Source organism: Amblyomma mixtum, chromosome 9, assembly GCF_055824585.1.
Source record: "Amblyomma mixtum isolate Tamu chromosome 9, ASM5582458v1, whole genome shotgun sequence".
Lineage (NCBI taxonomy): Eukaryota > Metazoa > Arthropoda > Arachnida > Ixodida > Ixodidae > Amblyomma > Amblyomma mixtum.
Genome location: NC_143020.1, coordinates 103,849,146 through 103,869,462, shown reverse-complemented (window position 1 = coordinate 103,869,462; position 20,317 = coordinate 103,849,146). Strand labels below are relative to the sequence as shown.

Sequence of the window (20,317 nt, the reverse complement as noted above, 5' to 3'; positions counted from 1 at the left end):
TAATTGCAAGGGCTTTCTGTTAGACTTTCAGCTCTCCTTTTTCGAGATAATTATACATAGACACGCAACTCGTCCAGTGCTCCAGTCGTCCAGTCGGAATTGTCCAGTGTTTCTCTTTAATTGAGAAATCAAGCGTCCATTTTATTATTTTTTTTTTGCGTGCACGCTCCTCAAGCTGCCTTGCTAGTACAAGCAGAATTATCTTCCAAGTTGTAGCTCTGTAATAAGAATTTATTTAATCATTTGAAGGCTATAAATTTAAAAGTAGTTACGGAGCTTACTAAGCGTTTAGCAAAACTTGAATAGTGGTTCGAGTCGTTGCTTGTGGGCAGAAAAAATATTCGTGCTATTTGTTGAGGCTTTGACCGCTCTGCAGGAGTATGACAGAGTAGGTAATCACCGTGGCTCCCATCTGGAATAAAAAGGATAGAACTGGCTTTTGACACCTGAAGCATGCTCTCATTAGGGCAGTAAAAACGTTCGGCAAATTTTCAACTTGACTTCGAAAAAGAGACTCGAACCAAAGTCCAATAATAATGGCTAGTAAGATGTAACAGTATACGCTGCATTTCTTTTTGTAGTAGTAGCTCTAGGAGATACTTTCTCCTGGGTCTAGGGTGTTCACTCCAGCTGGCGTCGTTATCTGTTGGCTAACCGGTTCTAACTAAAAGCACCAGTCTTAAAAGATAAGCTGTTTCAGGCATAAGAACACCCTTTGAGCGATAGTTATGCCATCGGTGGTGCTGCTGGAGGTCACCGACCCAAAGAGGCAAATCACGAAGAAAGGAATGCAAACAACGACGACTGTACTCTCAGGTCTGCTTTAATGAAGACAATACCTGTCCAGGAAGGTTAACAGAGCATGTGAAACACGACCAACGCCAGTCGCCGGAGAATGGCAGAGTCTATCGCTAGCGGTCTAACAAACCAAATTATTTTGCGAGCTAGCGTCTTGTAATTTCTTTACAGAAACCTACCAGTGCTCACGCACGAGTGAACACATATTAGCACCTTCAGTGGCGGGTCGTTTTACATAATGCATTTTGTCTCTAAATCAGATCTGTTACCTTCATTCAGATGAAACGTTTTCCAGAAACATTTTATTCTAACGGCTGTGTGATGAACGCTATTGGCGGTTAATGGTATCTTCGCCGGATGGCGTCACCTTTGATAACTGCCTTTTTTTCTCTAAAAGAGGCAGAGATAATTGGCTTCAGTCGACTGTGTGAATTACGGACCATTGGATGACGCTGTCACGAGTCTGCTATGGCCTTGTGTTCCAGCTGAGCCAGAGAGTACGGTCATCTTCGCGGTAGTTGGCTGTTGGGGTTGGAGCTGGGGAGGGCTACGAAGTCATCCCCACTACTCTTTTTCTTTGGGGGAAGGGAGAAAAGGGAGAATATTTGAACTCGTGATTATCCAGAGTTCGTTATTGCTGTTCACTGTGACCAACTATTTCTACCCTTGCTTTGTAGGCAGCTCCTAGTAGTGAATGTGGGGCACAGAATTGGTAATACGTTTTGTTCCGCTATATTATTAACCAGTTATGCCACATTCGGTTATTGTAGCTACCTGAAAGGACTAATAAATTTCGTCATGTTCCTCTTCACGTAATCGCTAGTTCGTCTGGGTCACTAACTGCCTAATATTTAAAATTCAAGTTCCAGAACTTTTGCATATACAAAACGTTGATGACCTCCCTGGCAAAAAATTGTGAAGAACGGCTGGGCGAGCCCAGGGCACATTGTGAGGTAATGTAAAAGTGCGATATAAATGAAGACAAATATTACAAAACGGTTCGTACAAGTGGCCGGGTAAGCATGGGAACATGGACATTCCTTACCGAAATAAGCGTAGACATGTTGAGCTGAAAAAAGTTGGCGCCTTTTAATCCCATGTCGTCCGAGTCGATGCAGTCGAGAAGGTAAAGAATCTGCGTACAGTTCGAGGCAGGTTGCCTCTAGGCATACTTTCCAGCCATCCCGACTGTATTCAATACATGACTTTTTTTTTAGCAGAGCCAGGAAATTAGTTGATTACTTAACCGAGGCACTTATTCCACTCTAAACATCCAACCTTATCCCTCTAAGCCTCGTTTCGTGCACCACGAGAAAATTGCCCCCTCCAATTGATCTCTAATCACCTCCCCCCCCCCCCCCCCCCTTTCTGCTTAAGGTGATTGCACTGCACCAAAGTATTCTCCCAGTCCCATTCACCCTCCTCCAGTCTCCGACTGTCTGATAATGTAACAAGTGACCGGTTATCCACTTATCAGCACATATCTAATTATCTGTCCGCTACGGCGTTGCCGTGAAAAATAAGGCGTGCGGAAACGCAACTCGAGGGCACCCGAGGATAAAAACAAGTCAGGTTCTTAGAAAATTTTGCTATCCTTTTCTCTGCAACGGCTTCGGTCTCTGAGGCCAGTTTAATTTCGAATGTTTGACAAGGCGTCCATTATTTTGTGCATGGAATAACATGCATAGGTGGTTACCAATGCGGTAATACTTACCTGGTAATCGTGAAATGGGTTTCCCGTACTACGAAGTGTCTTACAGACATCCCTCACGGCTTTGGTCTGCAAATAATACAAGTACGAAAGCTTATTTCAGTGTACAAAGAAATGCATGGAAGAGCAGCTAAAGAAAGCTACTCATTGGAAGCTTGGGCCCATGTAGCAGCAGAAAAATAATACAGGCAGTAATCGTATACAGTGTAGCATGAAATAAAAAAAAAACTAACAGCATCGCTTGGGACCTGTAATACCAGTGCTGACGGACACCAGAAAAAAGGCGAGCCGCTTTAGCTAGTAAGCTGGCTAACAAAATTTCAATAGTTCACTTTTTAACTATGAGAGTTCGCGCCTGGTTGTAATTAGAGCCCTGTACATGGCTGTTAGTAATAACCGTATCAGTGCTTAGAACTTCAAAAGCGCGATTTCTGGAAGTTCCGTGGCTCAACAAACTTTGGTCATTTCTGGCGCCATTTGAAAATCCCGCGCCCATGGTGAGCGCTCAGCCATTTCAACGATGTCCATCCAGTCACTTCACCCCGTGCCGCGATTTCCACGTGACCAGCTCTGCCACGTACAACCTGCTGTGTTCACAGCTGCTCGCTGCTCTCGGTCACGAGGAACCTGTGGCTAACAGTACTTTTTTCTTTACTTTTTTTTTATGGTGACGGGAGGTGTTGCGTAGAAACCGTGAACACAGATTGTCATACAATGCCTTTTTTCACAACCGAAAATGAACAGTTGCTATCTGCAACTTTGCAATGACGCACACCCCCTGATAAAAGAGAGTGAGTTAGAGGACAGTTTACTCTCCCTTTGCTCCCATTAGGCGTACTCGTATTCAGGGTGTATCTGGGGCTCAACTTGCGCTGAAACATAAGTACGAGGTAAAGGTGCGAACTCTGTAGGTACTGAAAGGAACAGTCCTGCAGCCGTCACGACAGATTACTTTATCACAGAACAACACTGCAAGCTCTTACACACATCTCATGCCCTTGCTAACGATGGGGTTATCACAGTATACTCCACAGTTCGGCAGGAACCCTGAGTGTCTCTTGTGGCCTTTTAGTCATGTGCCTTAGTAAAATACAACCCTGAACTATGGCGTAGAAGTCGAAGACCAGCATAGACATAAATTGGTGAAATGGTTTTTGTTTTTTGAGGAAAGGAAAATGGCGCAGTATCTGTTTCCCATATCTCGGCGGACACCTGGACTGCGCCGTAAGGGAAGGTAGGAAGGTGGAAATGAAAGAAGAAAGAGTGAAAGAGATGCCGTAATGGAGGTCTCCGGAGTGATTTCGACCACCTGGGAATATTTAACGTGCACTGACATCGCACAGCACACGGGCGCCTTTCACATTTCGCCTCCATCTAAATGCGGCCGCCGCGTAGACATGTGCAGTTTTGTGCACCACGCGCATTACGTCCTCCCAATGCTTCGAGCAACGGAGGAACTTACCTTGTTCATCAGGGACTGGCTCACGTAAACTAAAGCTGTAAACTCACACACAAAGTACGCTGCGTACAGGACCATGTCGTAGCGGGGATTCACGACGAAGCCAGACTGGGAGGCTTCGTACACGAAGAGGCAGGGGACGAGAATGACACACACACTTGAGACAATCAGCGGCCAACGCCAGATGTCGTTGATCTCTTCTTTCAACCGGCGCACCGTAGACAAACGGAGCCTAACTCCTTCTACGCGTCCCACGATGTCCTCTCGATGCACGGAACCAGCACGGGGAGAATCCAGGCAGTCCACTAAGGTGTTCTGTAACTTTCGTAGGTACTCTGAGAGCACATGACCAGACGACCTCAAGAAAACGGCGTAAACGCTGTCGTACGTGAAGTACAGGAACATGGAAAGAAGTACTTTTGCCCACGAGAAGATCTGCATCAAGATACTCCTCTTAACGTCGCTGGATTGTCCACCCTCTTCATAAGACAGTGTAGCCAGCGTAAACAACCCGCAGTAAAGAACACAAAGTAAGACCCTTCGCATGTCTGACCAGAAAAAGCGGCAGGGAGCGCAGCAGTCACAAGGGAGCACACCGATTTCTTTTTCGAAGGCTAAGGCTCGCTGGTAGAAGGAGACGAGTCTTGAGGAGTTCAGTACAATGCAAATGATGTTCACGGCAACCCTGAGAGGAGAGATCAAGAGAAAAATGACTGCGTTTACCAGACAGAAATTTCATTGAAATTGGATCTGAAAAAAGGGGGCTTACGGAATCTTCTCAAATTGAATAATTAAATATATAATTTCATTTCAAGCGTCCTCGTCAAACTGTCCGGAAGAAATCGTCCTGATTGCATCTAAGGCAGTAGCTGTGGGTTGCAGCATTTGCTCGACACGGTAACATAATTGGTTGTACATGTAGTGATCTAATAGGTGTCCTGTATTTTTTTATTTTAAAAAGAAACGCACCTCATTCCTTTCACTTCAATCACTTTTGCTGAAATTTGGCACGTTTTAAAGGAAATAATATTAGCGGCGCTAAGGTTGCCACGCTTTGTCTCATTCATGCCTTCGTCCTCAGCCGCTTTATCTTCACGCTCCCCGACCTGAAACTCCAGGCCGGGGAAATCTCCACCCTGGATGCCATGATTCGAACAGCATTTAAGACAGCACTACACCTACCCTAAATACCTCAACCGAAAAACTTCTTCAACTAGGCCTACACAATACGATAGGGGAGCTTATCGAGGCCCACCGACAGACACAATACATACGTCTCGCGAGAACCACCTCCGGGAGACACATCCTACTCACCCTCGACATACGCCTACCAGTCACGGATCCCACACAGCTCCAGGTCCCCCGCCATATTCACCGCGAACTACTTATCAAACCTCTCCCCAAAAACATGCACCCCACCTACCACGAACCCCGACGCAGAGCTCGCGCTCGAGCGCTCCACAACCACTATGGCGCGGAACCGTTTGCCGTTTGGGTGGATGCTGCATGCACAGGCGAAGACGCGGTTGTAGCCATCACAAACCCCTCCCTCCAACCGATTGCCACCCTTCACATATCACCCGCTGCCACTTCCGAGGAGGCCGAAGAGGCCGCCATTGCCCTGGCCATCACACGCATGGAGGCTCGATATATACTGTCAGATTCTAAAACTGCCATACTAAATTTTGCTCGCGGGAGAGTTCACGTCCCTGCATTTCGCATACTGGACTCCCTCGCCGCGCACCCGGCCCGTCATGTGGAGCTGATATGGGTGCCTGCCCACTCCGGGAATCCCGGAAACGAGGCCGCCAACGCTTTAGCCCGAGCTTCTCTCAACCGGGCACCGGCGGCCTCCGACCTGGGGTTCTCGCGGGAATGCATGCACTTATTCAGTGAAATGACGCAGGCTTGCAAAGCCGAGCGTCGGCTCTACCCCCCACCTCAGCCCTCCCTCGAAAATTACCATCAGACACTTTGGAGGCGGCTCCAAACACGCACTTTGCCCTCCCCTTATATACGCTCGCGATATCACCCAGTCCACACGAACCCTTCCTGTACCCTCTGCCACCATCCCAAAGCCACTCTCGACCATATTCTTTTCCTCTGCCCGGCGGATCCTCCCCCGCGGGGCCTGGAGCACCTTACCACTTGGGAGGCTTAGGAGACCCTACTGCGCTCCGACGACCCGGCCAAGCAAACCATCGCCACCGGCCGGGCTGCCAGCGTCATGAGCCTCCGGGGCATGAACGTTTGAGTGCAGTGGGGCCGTGCGGGGGCCCACGGACCTGTGTGTCCCAAACTCCCCAGTTGTAAATAAAGTTTTCATCCATCCACCGGGAGAAAGTGGTAGTTTTTAGTAATTATAAACTGGACAATACAAAGCTGTTTGCTCGCCACCGAACTGCCAGTGTTTTTCAGACACATGATCTTGGGTTGATGCAAATGAAAGGGGTTGTGAGGATGGCAGGGACGACGAAAGACAGCAGGCATGCTGGGAAAGCAATGGGGCAAAGTACTTTTTAAAGCTTTCCACAAATAAAATATTCCCAAAAACACACGGACGCAAGTCGGACGGGAACAACAGCCGCAATCCGGGTGCAGTTATAACACTTCGAGACTGTACAGAAGTTATGTGCGTAATATGTACACCGCCTGGCGAACAGTACTGCCGTCTGTCGAGTGCACGCGGAGTGCTCACTCACTCAACTCAGTATTGAAACGCGAAGTTTCGCCACGGCCCGGAAGATGGCGTAGGGCTTGGAACTAGACGTCGTCGCATGGGATCAGCCATTACTGGAGACGTCATTTATACATGTTTAAAAACGCAGAGTAATTCGGGAGGCATTCGTCAAGAAGGACGTCTCACTTCTTTGCCATGATGTCAAGTGTCGACACTGTTCTGAGGTAACCCTGCATATAATCCTTACGCTGTAATCATGCACACAGTCACTGCGGATCACTCAATGAAAGCCAACAGAACCAATGCAGATTCATATTTTCACCTGCCACGGGCTTACCTGAAAGATAAGAGGGCCACCACTGAGAGGCGAAGATTACTATTTAAACGGCCTTGACGTCCATCCCTCTCGTGGGCTTGAAGTGCATATTCTCCTTGTTCGGCCCATAGCAAGAACGCTAGACACCCGAAGCTGTACAATGTGTACCAGCTCTTCCAAACCACCCTGGGCGTTGCTCCGTCGCTGGTGCTGAAAAGGTCGCGTATAGAGAAGCAGCCGCAAAGGCGGAAAAATCGAGCGTGAACGCGGAGGCTGCGAGCCATCAGTGAAGGGCAGCTTGGAGGCTTGTGTCCAGGGGACTCTTCTTGTCCGATGCCCTTCGTGAGCTTGTTCGTGAATACTCTCTGAAGCATGTCTCTCACTTCGCTTACGGGTGTCTTCGTGCAAATGATGCCAGGTACTCCGGCCTTTTTGAGACTGCGAGAGAAAGTAACCAAGCCAGTATGGGAGTTGTTTTGTGGACAATAACATATGCTTGTGGGCGTTACTGAAGTGACCAATCACAGAGCCGCCAAAACGAGGACAGTTCTAGCGGAAATTAAACAGCCAATTTCTTCAACGTTGGCGCATGTTAATCGATCTAGATCTATACCTCCGCAAAGGCGACAAAGAGGAAAGCGCTCAATCGTTACTTATGGCACTCAGACTTATCTCTAAAGAAAAATGTAGGTCTTTGAAAACTGGACTAGGTGCTTAGCTTTTCACTTTTTTTTTCTGTACACTATTGCTTGAGAAAACATTAACTACGGCGGTGAGAAGGCTGCAACACCGAACAAGGAACTTCAAAGGGAAATAAATACAGATCACTGACGCCTCCTCGGCACTCGTCACCTGTCTTTGCTTATCTTTTTGTTTGTTAATTAATTTAATTGGTGAATTAGCGTAATTTTTTATGCTTTAATTATATATCGATTTATTTACTCTGATTATACCTTCGGTTGGTATTCGGGGTTTAACGTCCCAAAGCGACTCAGGCTATGAGGGACGCCGTAGTGAAGGGCTCCGGAAATTTCGACCCCCTGGGGTTCTTTAACGTGCACTGACATCGCACAAGGACAGGAACTACAAAGCATGATCAATGAGTTAGACAGCAGAGCCGAGCGGTGGGGCTAAAAATTAACATGCAGAAAATCAAAGTAATATTCAACAACCTAGAAAGGGAACAGCAGTTCACAATTGGTAGCGAGGTGCTGGAAGTACTAAGAGAATCTGTCTACTTAGGGCAGGTAGTGACCGCAGATCCGGATCATGAGAGGGAAATAACTAGAAGAATAAGAATGGGGTGGAGCGCATATGGCAGGTTCTCTCAGACCATGAATGGCAGTTTACCAATATCCCCCAAGCGAAAAGTATGCAGCAGCTTTATATTACCGGTGCTCACCTATGGGGCAGAAACGTGGAAGCTAACAAAGAGGATTCAGCTTAAGTTAACGACAACGCAGCGAGCTATGGAAAGAAAAATGATAGGTGTAACGTTAAGAGATCGGAAGAGTACGGAATGGGTGAGGGAACAAACGCGGGTTAATGATATCCTAGTTGAAATCAATAGGAAGAAATGGGCTTGGGCAGGGCATGTAATGCGAAGACAAGATAACCGCTGGTCCTTAAGGGTGACGGAGTGGATTCCAAGAGAAGGCAAGCGTAGCAGTGGGCGGCAGAAAGTTAGGTGAGCGGATGAAATTCAGGAGTTCGCGGGAATACGGTGGCCGCAACTGGCGAAGGACAGAGTTAATTGGGGAGACATGGGAGAGGACTTTGCCCTGCAGTGGGTGTAGTCAGGCTGATGATGATGATGATGACATCGCACAGTACACGGGCCTCTAGAATTTCACCTCCAAAGAAATTCGACCGCCGCGGCCGGGATCGAACCGGATAGTGAGCAAAATACCCACCGTGGCAAGTGGAAGTTAAATTAATTAATAAAGGAACCTGGGCCGCACAAGGCCCACACCTGGCAGCACCTACCATATCGCAGGGCAGTGGCGCATCGCTTAACCGCTGCACCACTGCGCTAGGAAGGGTGTGAGGACTTCCAGGGGTCTATGAATGTAGAGTAGAGAATGACCTTCTGAGTACATGGCAATTAACCCATTACGCCATCGCGCCATGCCCTTATGGCGGACCTTAACAGTCCCCTCCATTTTTTTTTTCCCCTGGTGTCAACATTTTCAAAGAAACCGGAATAGACATGCCTATTCCTTGAAAGAGTTGGTTCTCGTATTCCATAACTGAAGCGCAACTGGCGAGCCACAGTCTGTCCTCCCTTCTGTGTCTTGTCAACTGTGCTATAACTATGGATTGGAGGAGGAGAACGAAAAATAAAAACATTGCAGAGAATCTAGCCGTTCTTACCTGATAGATCTTGAAGAATGCTTCGACACTATTCCCCCCGCTTGCGACATGAGGTGCATTATGCGTGCATGTTGCTCGGAAACCTGCTTTGTACGTGCACCTAGCTATCCCGTAGTACGCGGTCGATGTGTTAGAAATGTGAGCTTATCGTCCGCACAAAATTGATTCGACCTCGCGCAAATGACTTGCATCTCCGAAACGCTGTTGCCGGCTACACATGACCTCATTTTTTTGCCGTGCCGTGGAATGTCTTTGCATAAAAGGAACGCGTTTAATGTTTTAATGTTTCTTATTCTGCATAAAAAAGGAGCTCCAGAAAAGTACGAAGCGTTGGTTCCCGAAAAATATACAATAAAAAGGGTACACAGGTCAGACACATTAAGCTAAGTAGGTATCTAGTGCGGTTTGTTTTGGTTTCCGTTTTTGAGTGCTTTATGACAAGCTATAAGAGCAAATTCAATCAACACTTCCGCCCAACAGCTATGTTAGCTAGCACGCCGGAATATATTTATTCGGATTCATTCTGACTGCTCGGGTTTTTGCAGCACGTAGCGGTAAGTGAGCACGCGACTGGTTTCGCACTTCTGTGCGATCGAAATGCAGCCGCCGCAAATGGACCTTGGAATCGGAGGCAATAACGGAGGTAGACATTGAAGAAAGGGAGAAGTAGGCTGGAAATAGAAGTGATTAGTAGCTCGGACTTTATGTACAGGGGTGTATAGCGCAAACAAAGACAAGGAAAAGAGAGCCGACACACATACACAAGCGCTCTTTATGTGCCTGTGTGTGTCGTCTTTCTTGTCGTTGTCTTTGCGCTATAAACCCCTCTACATCAAGGGGAGTTACCAACATGAAGCTTCCTTACAAAATTTTTTTCAAACAGTCTATAGGCTGCCCATAGACTACTCTATAAAGTGTATAGACTGTCTATAGACAAATCTTAGAGAACAGTCTATAGTCAATACAAGTGCTATAGGCAGTCTACAGACAATCTATAGATTTATGGCCATGCGCTTTATAGTCGGATACAACTTAAACTTAAACCGAATTTTTCGCACAATGGTAGCCTTAACGTTATCGCGTTAAAATGAAGTGCAGCAGGTAGGCAAAAAAAGTGAAATGTGTACCAGACATCCTGTAGTCCAGGCCAGCGGATAGAAAATTCCGTATACACCACAAGCTGTGCGTATGGAGCTGTGAAATTCGAAATGCTGGACCAATAATACTTTTGTATGTGTCATACAGCAGAGAGCGGTCGGTGTGCTCTGCATTGCGGCAGTCGTTAAATCAGTTGCAAAAAGAAATAACTTCTTTGAGCTGCACATCTTAACGCAGAGGTTTTTTTTAGCATGACGCACTTTTATCTCTCATTCTTGTGAAATTTGTTGGTTTACAGGGGTTTAACGTCCCAAAACGACTCAGGCTATGAGGGACGCCGTAGTGAAGGGCTCCGGAAATTTAGACCACCTGGGGTTCTTTAACGTGCACTGACATCGCACAGTACACGGGCCTCCAGAACGGAGGAGCAATTCTAGAGGCCCGTGTGCTGTGCGATGTCAGTGCACGTTAACGAACCCCAGAAAGTACTATTGTCGGGTCTGCTTTGCAAATTTCCGGCCATATGAACATTTAAATTGCACGCAGAAGAACACTTTACCGCGCTTGACACTACAAGGAAGCCTTTTATGTTAAGAGGGCTTAAATAATCGAGGGTGACCTTGTTACACGCATAATGATCACAGACCTGTACATTTCTGTGCTATATATTTCATTGCATTTTTGTCATTTAAAGCCCCTTTTGCTTACGCTTCGTTTTGAACAACTACTGTAGGGGCGCACAATTCCCAGCGTAGTTCTGTCCGCAGCTCGGCGGCTTTTTTTCTAGCAGGCCTAAATCTCACCCTTTCGTCCCCCGAAGATGCCACACTGGGCTACAACACCTTTGCACTTTTGCAGTTGTTTAGGACCCCTCAATGTGCCCGTGACATAGCACGATACATACATAGATGGAATTACACCTGCTTTCATATCATTTTGAGAAAACAGCTCTTGCTGTGATTTTTTAGTGCTTGGGGGATGAATATTAGGGATGTTTTTGTTCCCTATATAAGATCTCTCCTCCGAGTGCATGCTGAATGTGCACATAGGCATCAACTCCAGGTCCTTCTCTGGCAAACGCTCTTGTTTTTATGCATTTGAGAATAGGCCTTAATTAATTTATCGCTTAAAGGTTGTTCATGCTGCCTTACAAAGCAGTGCAAGTTTGAAGGAAAATATCATCTTGATATTAAAAGTTTTCACTGGAAATGTTTTTTTTTTTCAACGCAAGCGAGCAGCTCAGTCACCGTTTAGGAAATGTGGAGGGTTACAGATAAGCTGGCGTTCCTTCGCTCCGTGTTTGCCGTAACTGCGCTTCAATACCTTCAGCATTTATACGAGCGAATATTGACGAATATGGCGCGGCGGAAGAGGAGCTTCACAGGCCAGTAGTTTTGGTGCATGTAGCGTGTTTGAGCTTGCCGCGAAGGGCCAAAACACGATTCTAACGGAGGCGTCCTTGAAATAGAAGTTGAAAAGGTAAACTACAGATTCGCTGTTTTATTTGAAGATGTCGTGCCTTCGGAGCGTTTGAATAGACAGAGGCCCAACGCAATGTGGGGAGAACTTGTCGTCCGATCCAACACGCAACAGATTAATAATAAGGAAGTAATTACCCATTAACATCCACCCGAGCACAGCCATACGGCTACAAAGGAAGGCTATACTGCTTTCAAAGGAAAACTGTATAGCTTTCCTTTGTAGCCGTATGGCTGCGCTTGGGTGGATGTCAGTGAGTAATTACTCCCTTATTACAAATCTACTCCATCTTGGGGGGATTCCCCTAAAGATTTGACCAACACTGTTCCCGCTTCGAGTCACTGATCAATTCGCTCTCGCCCTACCATAAGCTTGCCGTCCCGGTTAGCTCAATTGATAGAGCGACTGCTCCAGTGGAGCGGTGGTCCCGGGTTCGAACCCCGGACCAGGACGAACTTTTCTTTAACTGCGAAGTTTCTGTGAAAGTTGTACTACAACTGATCAATTCGCTCTCGCCCTACCATAAGCTTGCTGTCCCGGTTAGCTCAATTGGTAGAGCGACTGCTCCAGTGGAGCGGTGGTCCCGGGTTCGAACCCCGGACCAGGACGAACTTTTCTTTAACTGCGAAGTTTCTGTGAAAGCTGTACACCTTTCCTTTGTAGCCGTATGGCTGTGCTCGGGTGGATGTGAATGAGTAATCACTCCCTTATTGCAAATCTACTCCACCTTGGGGGCTTCCCCTAAAAACATTTGACGCAGCAGATTAACTTTGCCCTTGCCTTACTGTTGTGGATACGCGACCAGGTGTCGTAATGCCTTGAGTACTCCAGGTGCTTATTCATATCTCAAGAGAATGGAAAGCCGATGATGGGCACCGGTCGGTAAGACGCTTCTAGTAGCGCGGAAATTGATGGGCAGCACGCCATCGAATTTGCATTTCGCAACAAGGCCAGGGACGAAGGAAGGCCTGCACTAATAGTCCTCGCTCAATAAAACGAAGAGCTGGAACCCTGGAATAATTTATTAATGGTTTGCTGTACGCTATTAGCGTATCGACTAAGTGATGTCACCGAAGTCTTGGCGTCAGCCACAGCGGTGGCCTAATGGTTCGAGCATCCGCCTCGCATGTGGGAGGTCCGGGGTTCGATCCGCACTGCCGCCGGCTATATCCACCGGCAATACAATGCATATGAGCTTCCCCTGTCCTGGTGCTCGGCAACATGAATTCATGGGCACCTGCTCGACTTCACTTGGGCGGAATATTTGGAATTTTTTACAAGGAGCGCCTTGTAAAAAAAACTCTGCCTCTCCCGTAAACGAGAGTAGAGTAAGCATGAAATGTTTACGGGCCTAATGTCATCTCGGTGGACACCCGAACCGCACCGTACAGGAAGGGAGGAACGCCACCACCCGTTCAGCGCAATGCCTTGCCATTTGAAAGCAAGGTTTTTTGAGGAAAGGAAATGGCGCAGTAATTCTCTGCCATCTCGGTGGACACCCGAACCGCACCGTACAGGAAGGGAGGAACGCCACCACCCGTTCAGCGCGATGCCTTGCCATTTGAACGCAAGGTTTTTTGAGGAAAGGAAATGGCGCAGTAATTCTCTGCCATCTCGGTGGACACCCGAACCGCGCCGTAAAGGAAGGGAGGAAAGCCACCACCCGTTCGGCGCGATGCCTTGCCCTTTGAACGCAGCGCTTCTCCCCCGGATCACGTATGACAACGAAGTGTAACGTGGCATTTATGTGCTTTTTGCATGCGTTATTAGAAATCGGAAATTATAATTCCGTGCATTATCAAACCCACAGCTCCACTGATATCTTGATAAACATTGAGAAGGCACTGGCAGCAGTTATTTTTTGTCTCGTTTGGAGACCGACCGGCGCTTGCATGCCGGTCGCGTAGGAGGGCTTAGAGAGTCTCGTTAAATCTCGTTAAGTCTCGTACGGTGCCCGGATGTTCTCGTTTCAGAGCCCGGATGACTGGAATTCAGTGCCCGGATAACTGGAATTCAGTGCCCGGATGACTGGAATTCAGTGCCCGGATGAGTGGATTTCAGTGCCCGGATGAGTGGATTTCAGTGCCCGGATGAGTGGATTTCAGTGCCCGGATGATGGCTCTCGGTCTCGGCGTGACGTCACCACACTGCCGACAACGGGAGCTAAAAGCATTTCATGCTTAAAATTCTGGGGGGAACTTTGCTTTTACTAAAGTGCTATGAGGCGAAAGCTATTTCCGCCGCTGTTGCTGCCCCTGTTACTGTGGTGATGACGTCACGCGCATGCGCAGTACATTTCCGGTTACGACATAGATCGCCATTTGATGACGTCATCAGCTTTTATTAATTATCTGTGTCAATTATTTTGACTAATTTTCAATTATTCATTTTATTAATAACGTGTTACGACAAACTACGCCATGTTAGTGACGTCATAAGTTTTCACTTGACAGCTAAGGTGTGACAATTTCGTGTAACGACATACTACGCCATGTTGGTGACGTCAGGGTGGGACTTCTGTGGACGCACATGCCGGCGAGTCATGAGCTTATAAAGGCTTTCGCCTTAATATGCACTTCTCCTGAAATTTCATTTTACAGCGCGCTTACCGTACTTAAGCCCAGAGACCACAACCTGAATTGGTGGGGAGTTGGATTAGCGCCTAGGAAGACATGGCGTTCAGTTTGCAAACCTATGTTAAGCGCTCAAGAGTCACACTTCTCTGCAGAGAAACCGGCACCTTATGACAGGTGCTAGGTTCTTGAGGGGACACCTTTGCGTAAGTGAGCACATTACCTGAGAACCATCAGCTGCTGACCAGTTCCTCTTCTACTGAGCCTGCTACGCCTTGCTCAGGCGATCTAAGCAGGTTTGGCGCCGATGGAGCTTTCATAGAAAATAGTGCCTGCTTTATATCTTTATTTCTCGCTGTTTTCAAGTCGGCAGCGGCGTGCTTGTTTCCATGGTATCAGACAGGCATGCCGCCATGACCTCCAAGTCTGGACTTGTTTGCACCAGTATGACTGTGTACGTTATTATGGAACCAGCCATCTGAGGAGAAAACGTGGTAATGGCAATGAAGAAGCATGAATGGTAAAAAAACGTTTTTCTTTGCATTCATACACTGCGCATGATATACAAGTTCTTTCAAATTACCTGGCATAGATTTATCTTTCAAGAGCCATGTAAGATACGTCACGGCAAGACCGATATTATTTACGTGCTAGAGTACAATTTAAAGCGACAATTTATTAAATAACTAATCAGAATTTTAATTTTGTTTTGGAATAAAAGGTGCTGTTGCGAAATTGAAATACGTGGACATTAAAAGTGAAGTGAAAGAGAAAAAGTGAAAAGTGAAATGTTTACTTATTAAACGTTAAACCCAACAAAAACTAAAACTGGACCTCCGATTCCTCGCGGAACGTGCTTATCGGTTGTTCATCTTGTACGGCGTGGCATAGTAGGGTTGTCATTCGAGAAATTTAGTTAATACGCTATATGCTCGTCAAAAGGAAGGAGTTCATTCATTACGCGAAGGAAGAAAAATTTCACTTTTTGACAGCCAAATTAGGGGATGAACTCATTATGCAATTAAACGCGGTACATGCACCAATCGAAGAAGACATTGCGCTGGCGTAAGCAACGCCTTGTCGATCCACGCAAGCTTAGAGCAACTTACAGAAACGAGCAATCCCAGGTTGATTTTGAAGAAATCGCTCCCATTGAGGCTCATGTCGTCCGGGTTGATGGTGTTGTGCAGGTATTGGACCTGCAGGGAAAATAATAGTTCGCGATTGCAGCCTAGCCATGACATTAAAAATGACGAAGGTTGTAATCGGTATAACACAATGCTATAGAAGCCAGAACGAAAGAGTAGGTATTAGAGTTAACACCGCATCAAAATATATAAACATTTTTTTCGGCATTGATTCGACGCTAAAAAGAAACGAAAATATACAAGAGGTTACAAAGGGGTGCTTAGGCTGGCCTGCAATCATCACAATTAAGCTCTGGCACATTAAGCAACAGTCGAATAAGTGACTCGGTTCTTTTCAGTGCGTAGCATAGGATTTAGTCAGAAGATTACGTTCGAATTTTGTACGATGACTTTTCATAACATTTACATGTTAACTCTGTGACAGCAGAGACGCAGCTCACCTAAAGCACTCACCTCCTGGCACCATTTGCAGCTTATACGTAATTTAACGCTAGCTGCGAGCCGTGACACGACTAATAGCCTTACCTGATGGCTGTAAGCAACTGTGCGTTCCATAGTTATCGTCTTTCGGCACGAATTCTTGATATCTTGAAACTAAAAGGAGAAAATTAAGTTCAGGTGTTCATATGCATTAATATACATAATCAGCATGCGCATCTTAATATTCGTAGCGTTAGAGACCAGGCTAAACCAGTGAATGATGAGAACTTCTAGTTTGACAATTATGCAGCACAATCATATGTGTCATCATCCCAACCTATGGTTTATGAAGAAAAAATTAAATGTGCCTTGCTTCCTGAAGAGGTGGTGTAATCTTTGGACTGAAATAATATAGGTGATTATTTATTTTGGATTACCAGCACTTTTTAATGGCAAGAAATTTTGTGTAAGTGAATGGAACTGTACGAGTTCCATTCAATTTCATTTCATTCCATTGCGCCTATATGCAAGTTGAATATGAGATATCTCATTAAAGCATCAAACATCAGCTGAACGGACGAGATCTCCCAGAACTGCACTGATCATTCCGGAATCAAGATGGCAATAGGTGCAACAAAACTCCCAGTAAATATATAACATGATTTTGACTTCATCTAAAGGGTGTGTTCGAAGTGCCCTTACGCTGTAATCCTAATACGCGATTAGTGATCGATATGTCCCGTTTGGTCACAGCTGAGTTTCAATAGAATGAAGTGGCGGTTCTCGAGGCTGCGACATAGTTATGCAACGAAACTTCGGTGCATTGACGGCAAAAACTCTCTTCTGAGAGTCTTCTTCCTAATTGTATTTTGAAGAAAGGTCTCGTTAAACTACCATATTTTGGTATTACAGATCACGGCAGGGATGTAGTGACTTTAACGTTTTCCTGCATTTCCTGTTAATAAAATTAATTTATTGCCGAAGAATAATATTCGCCTATATGCAAGTTAAATTTCAGGTAGCTCATGAAACAAAACTCCGGCCCTTGGTAAAACGCCTTACACTTTGTGAAATGGACACAGTGAGTAGATAAACAAGCTCACTATCTTCCACTCGTAGGCACGGTCTAAATAAGGTCGAACCAATTCACCCAACAGTACGTGCAAAACTGAGGCCATACAAGAGGTTTTGAATCACTTACGGCGTTGGACAGTGACTGGCTGACTTTCGCCAGCTTGAGAAACTCGTAAGACGTGAACGCCGAGTAGCCAATGGCAATCCATAGCTCAGTCCTCTTCAGTCCTTCCGTGATGATGGTATAGAGCGAGATACAAGTCACCAGGAGTAGCCCCACGCTGGACACTACAACCGACCTCTGCCAGATGCCATTGATGTCGTTCTTCAGCTCCAGGACAGTGCACAGGTGAAGCCTAGTTGCCTGCACTTTCTTCGCAGCATCCACTTCGCAGCTCAAAACTTTGTGACCTACGTAGTCTTCCAACTTTTCCTTCATGAAGCTCACATAACTTTCCAGCACTTCAGCCGAGTGCCGCAGATTGATAAAGTTGACACTGTCGTATGCAAAGAACAGCACTGCAGCGAAGAAGCCGCACACCCTGTCGAAGATCTCCCGGAAGTTTAGCTGGTCATCGAGGTCAACTTTCTGTTCCTGGTGGAACAGCGCCATCGTGTAGCTTACGAAGTAAAGGGCAAACATCAGGGCTGCTTTTACGTCGGACCACAGGAAGCGCTTCTGAGTGCAACACTTGCACGCCGGAATATTGATTTCTTTCTCGAAACGGCCGGCTTTGATTAGGAAGTCGAGCATCCTGCGACAACCAAGGATCATCGTCAAGAAGTTGCCGCAGGCCTTGACGATGACCACGACGTGAAGGAGGACAAGAAGGGACTTCGTGAAGAACCGGTGCATGTCACTCAGTTCAATCGCGTCGCGGGTAACGACGTCGATCTCGAACCACAGAAAGAAGGCGAAGCACGCTGCTGCGTAAAGGCTGTACCAGTGGAGCCAGACGACCCTCGGAGATCTGCAAGCACAGAAGCAACGTTTCGCGATAAAGTAAGAATGCGTAGAAACAAAGAAAAATACTTGGTACCAACTATAGCGTGCTTTCTAGGGTTCTTCATTCCAGAATTACATAACCGAACGACGTCGTGAGGCACAGAGCTTCGAAAATGAGACAGGTGGACTGTTCGAAATTTTTTGTCGTGTTTTTTTGATGAGGTTTTCGTAGTTTGTTTCATCTGTAAACGTATTACTGTTTGCACTAATATGCATGCCTTTACCTTACCATTACTTGCGACATGCCTTCCAAATGTGGCCTGATGTCGAAGGTGGAAAATGATAGAGGTTTTCCTCGCCATTGTAGTAGCTTTGAAGAGGGCCATTATCTTTTAGTGTAATCCATAATAACTTCACGTAGAAAAGGCTGAAATTTCTAACTCGACGAGAATAACGCTGTAAAAATTAAGCGCTAGTTTCAAACTAATTAAAGCGGGAATTCCTTCTACACGAAGAAGGATCTCATCTCTAACAGGACTGTTTGCGCAGGGTGTAGAAGTTTGCAAACAACGTCACTAATTACGCTAACCATTTTCTTGAAAGCCATTAAGTTTTACTGCACGAAGTTTCGAGCTACCGCTTAACTCTGGTGGCAGTTTTCGAAGACCAAATTTCTTTTGACTGATGCTGTGCAGTCTTGTTGTCCCATGTCGGGCGAACATTCATAACTTCTCGTGCCTACCTTGGTGGCTTGGCGAAGATGTCCTTCACAAAGAGGAATCCACAGAGGCGACAAAGCCGTGCTTGAAGAGCGAAGCTTCTCAACATGTTGCTGTGCTCTGATGGTTTATGTTTGTCCCCTTTGAGGCCACCCTGGATGTCATCGTGAGCCAGAGCAACATCTACGGTGAAGGGGCCAATAGCTGAGCGCTTCGGTCGAAGGACGTCACGAGCTGAGCCGCTCATATTAGCGCTCATGGTAAAGCCTGTAGAGATGAGATGCAAGAAGAAAATGACCTGTTTAGACTTCCTGACTAATCTTGTGCCAGGATTGTAGAGGTAATACCACGTTTACATAGTTGGCACAGCGCAAAAAATATTGGCGATTGTTACATCAATTTACGCTAATAGTTGTGTTCGAGAACTTTTTAAGCGTGGCCGACAATAATTACAAACTTTTCTGAAAAGAAAATGCTGCCATCGTCATATGTTGGCGTGACAGCCAGTCTGAGAGTACTTAAATTTAATGCAATAATCAGGAGAATGGCAGGGCGCTGGTAGTGTTTTTAACAATGTGTCACTGGAGTTTTGGTTTGATATTAGGTGCAAGTTTACAGTGTAGTCTGAATGAAGTGGGCCGTCCTCTTTTAGCAAGAATATGAGGCTGCAGACAACATGCTGCGGGCTTGCTGCTATTTAAGGGCACAGGTCGCCACATTTTGCTACTCGGAACAAATTTTCAGGTTAAACATCGCTAGAGCTTGGTGCGTATCGCACACGTGTTCACAACGAGGCTTTCAACCTTCTGTATTTTATTCAGGCTCTCGTGAATTAGTTATTAAATCTATAAGAATAGAAGAAAGAGAAAACGATTTCTAGCGCAAGATAAGTAGAAAGCGAATCCTTCAAGCTTTGAGAACCTTAAGGCATACCAATGAAGGTGTTTTATATGTAATACGATTCCTGATCTTAACTATAAAGTGAGTACACATGTAAAGTTACGTTTTTCACACACTGCCCCGTCCATCATCCGTAGTTCTTTTTAGAGACGCCTGAGGATAAGATGTTGAAAAGGACTGGTTGCAGGGGCTCAAAGCTACTTTTCCTCCTCAGTTTTAAGAATGCGTTTCCTACTACCAGTTGGACAAGGGATAATATCTGTCCTTCGAAACACTCACGCATTAGGGTTTTTTGAAATCTCGAAGAAAATGTCCTATAAGCCTAGAGCTCAAAGATCAGAGCTCGTCTCCAACACATGAATCATTTCAATTACAAAATAAGTGTACACAAGTTTTCAGTGATCGTAAGCACTGTTTCAGCATAATCAAGTTTGACCATTGCAAATTATATTTAGCGAATGGCATGGGGGGGTTCGCTAACCTAAGGAACAGATTCGTCAACAATACCTTGGTTCTTTCAGCTTCGAGCTGATGTTGGTTCACGTGCGTTCTTCAAGTGCAGAGACGCGGTTGACAGAAGGCGGGTCCAAATGAACAGATCTTTCCGAGGAACCGCCCTCGAG

At 46.1% G+C, this 20,317-nt stretch overlaps 2 protein-coding genes across 2 annotated transcripts in view; one reads left to right on the top strand and one right to left on the bottom strand.

Annotated features, from left to right (window-relative positions):
• LOC149330454 (glycine receptor subunit beta-type 4-like) overlaps positions 1-20,317 on the top strand; it is a 99,205-nt gene that overhangs the window by 46,555 nt on the left and 32,333 nt on the right. The gene's annotated exons all lie outside the window — the stretch shown is intronic.
• LOC149330456 (uncharacterized) lies at positions 14,849-18,954 on the bottom strand. Its single transcript, XM_089559432.1, has 5 exons — positions 18,818-18,954; positions 17,257-18,100; positions 16,161-16,229; positions 15,597-15,686; positions 14,849-14,965 (listed from the first exon to the last, which is right to left on the bottom strand). Exons 1-5 carry the CDS (start codon positions 18,901-18,903, stop codon positions 14,849-14,851), a joined length of 1,206 nt encoding a protein of 401 aa, XP_089415558.1. The 5' UTR covers positions 18,904-18,954.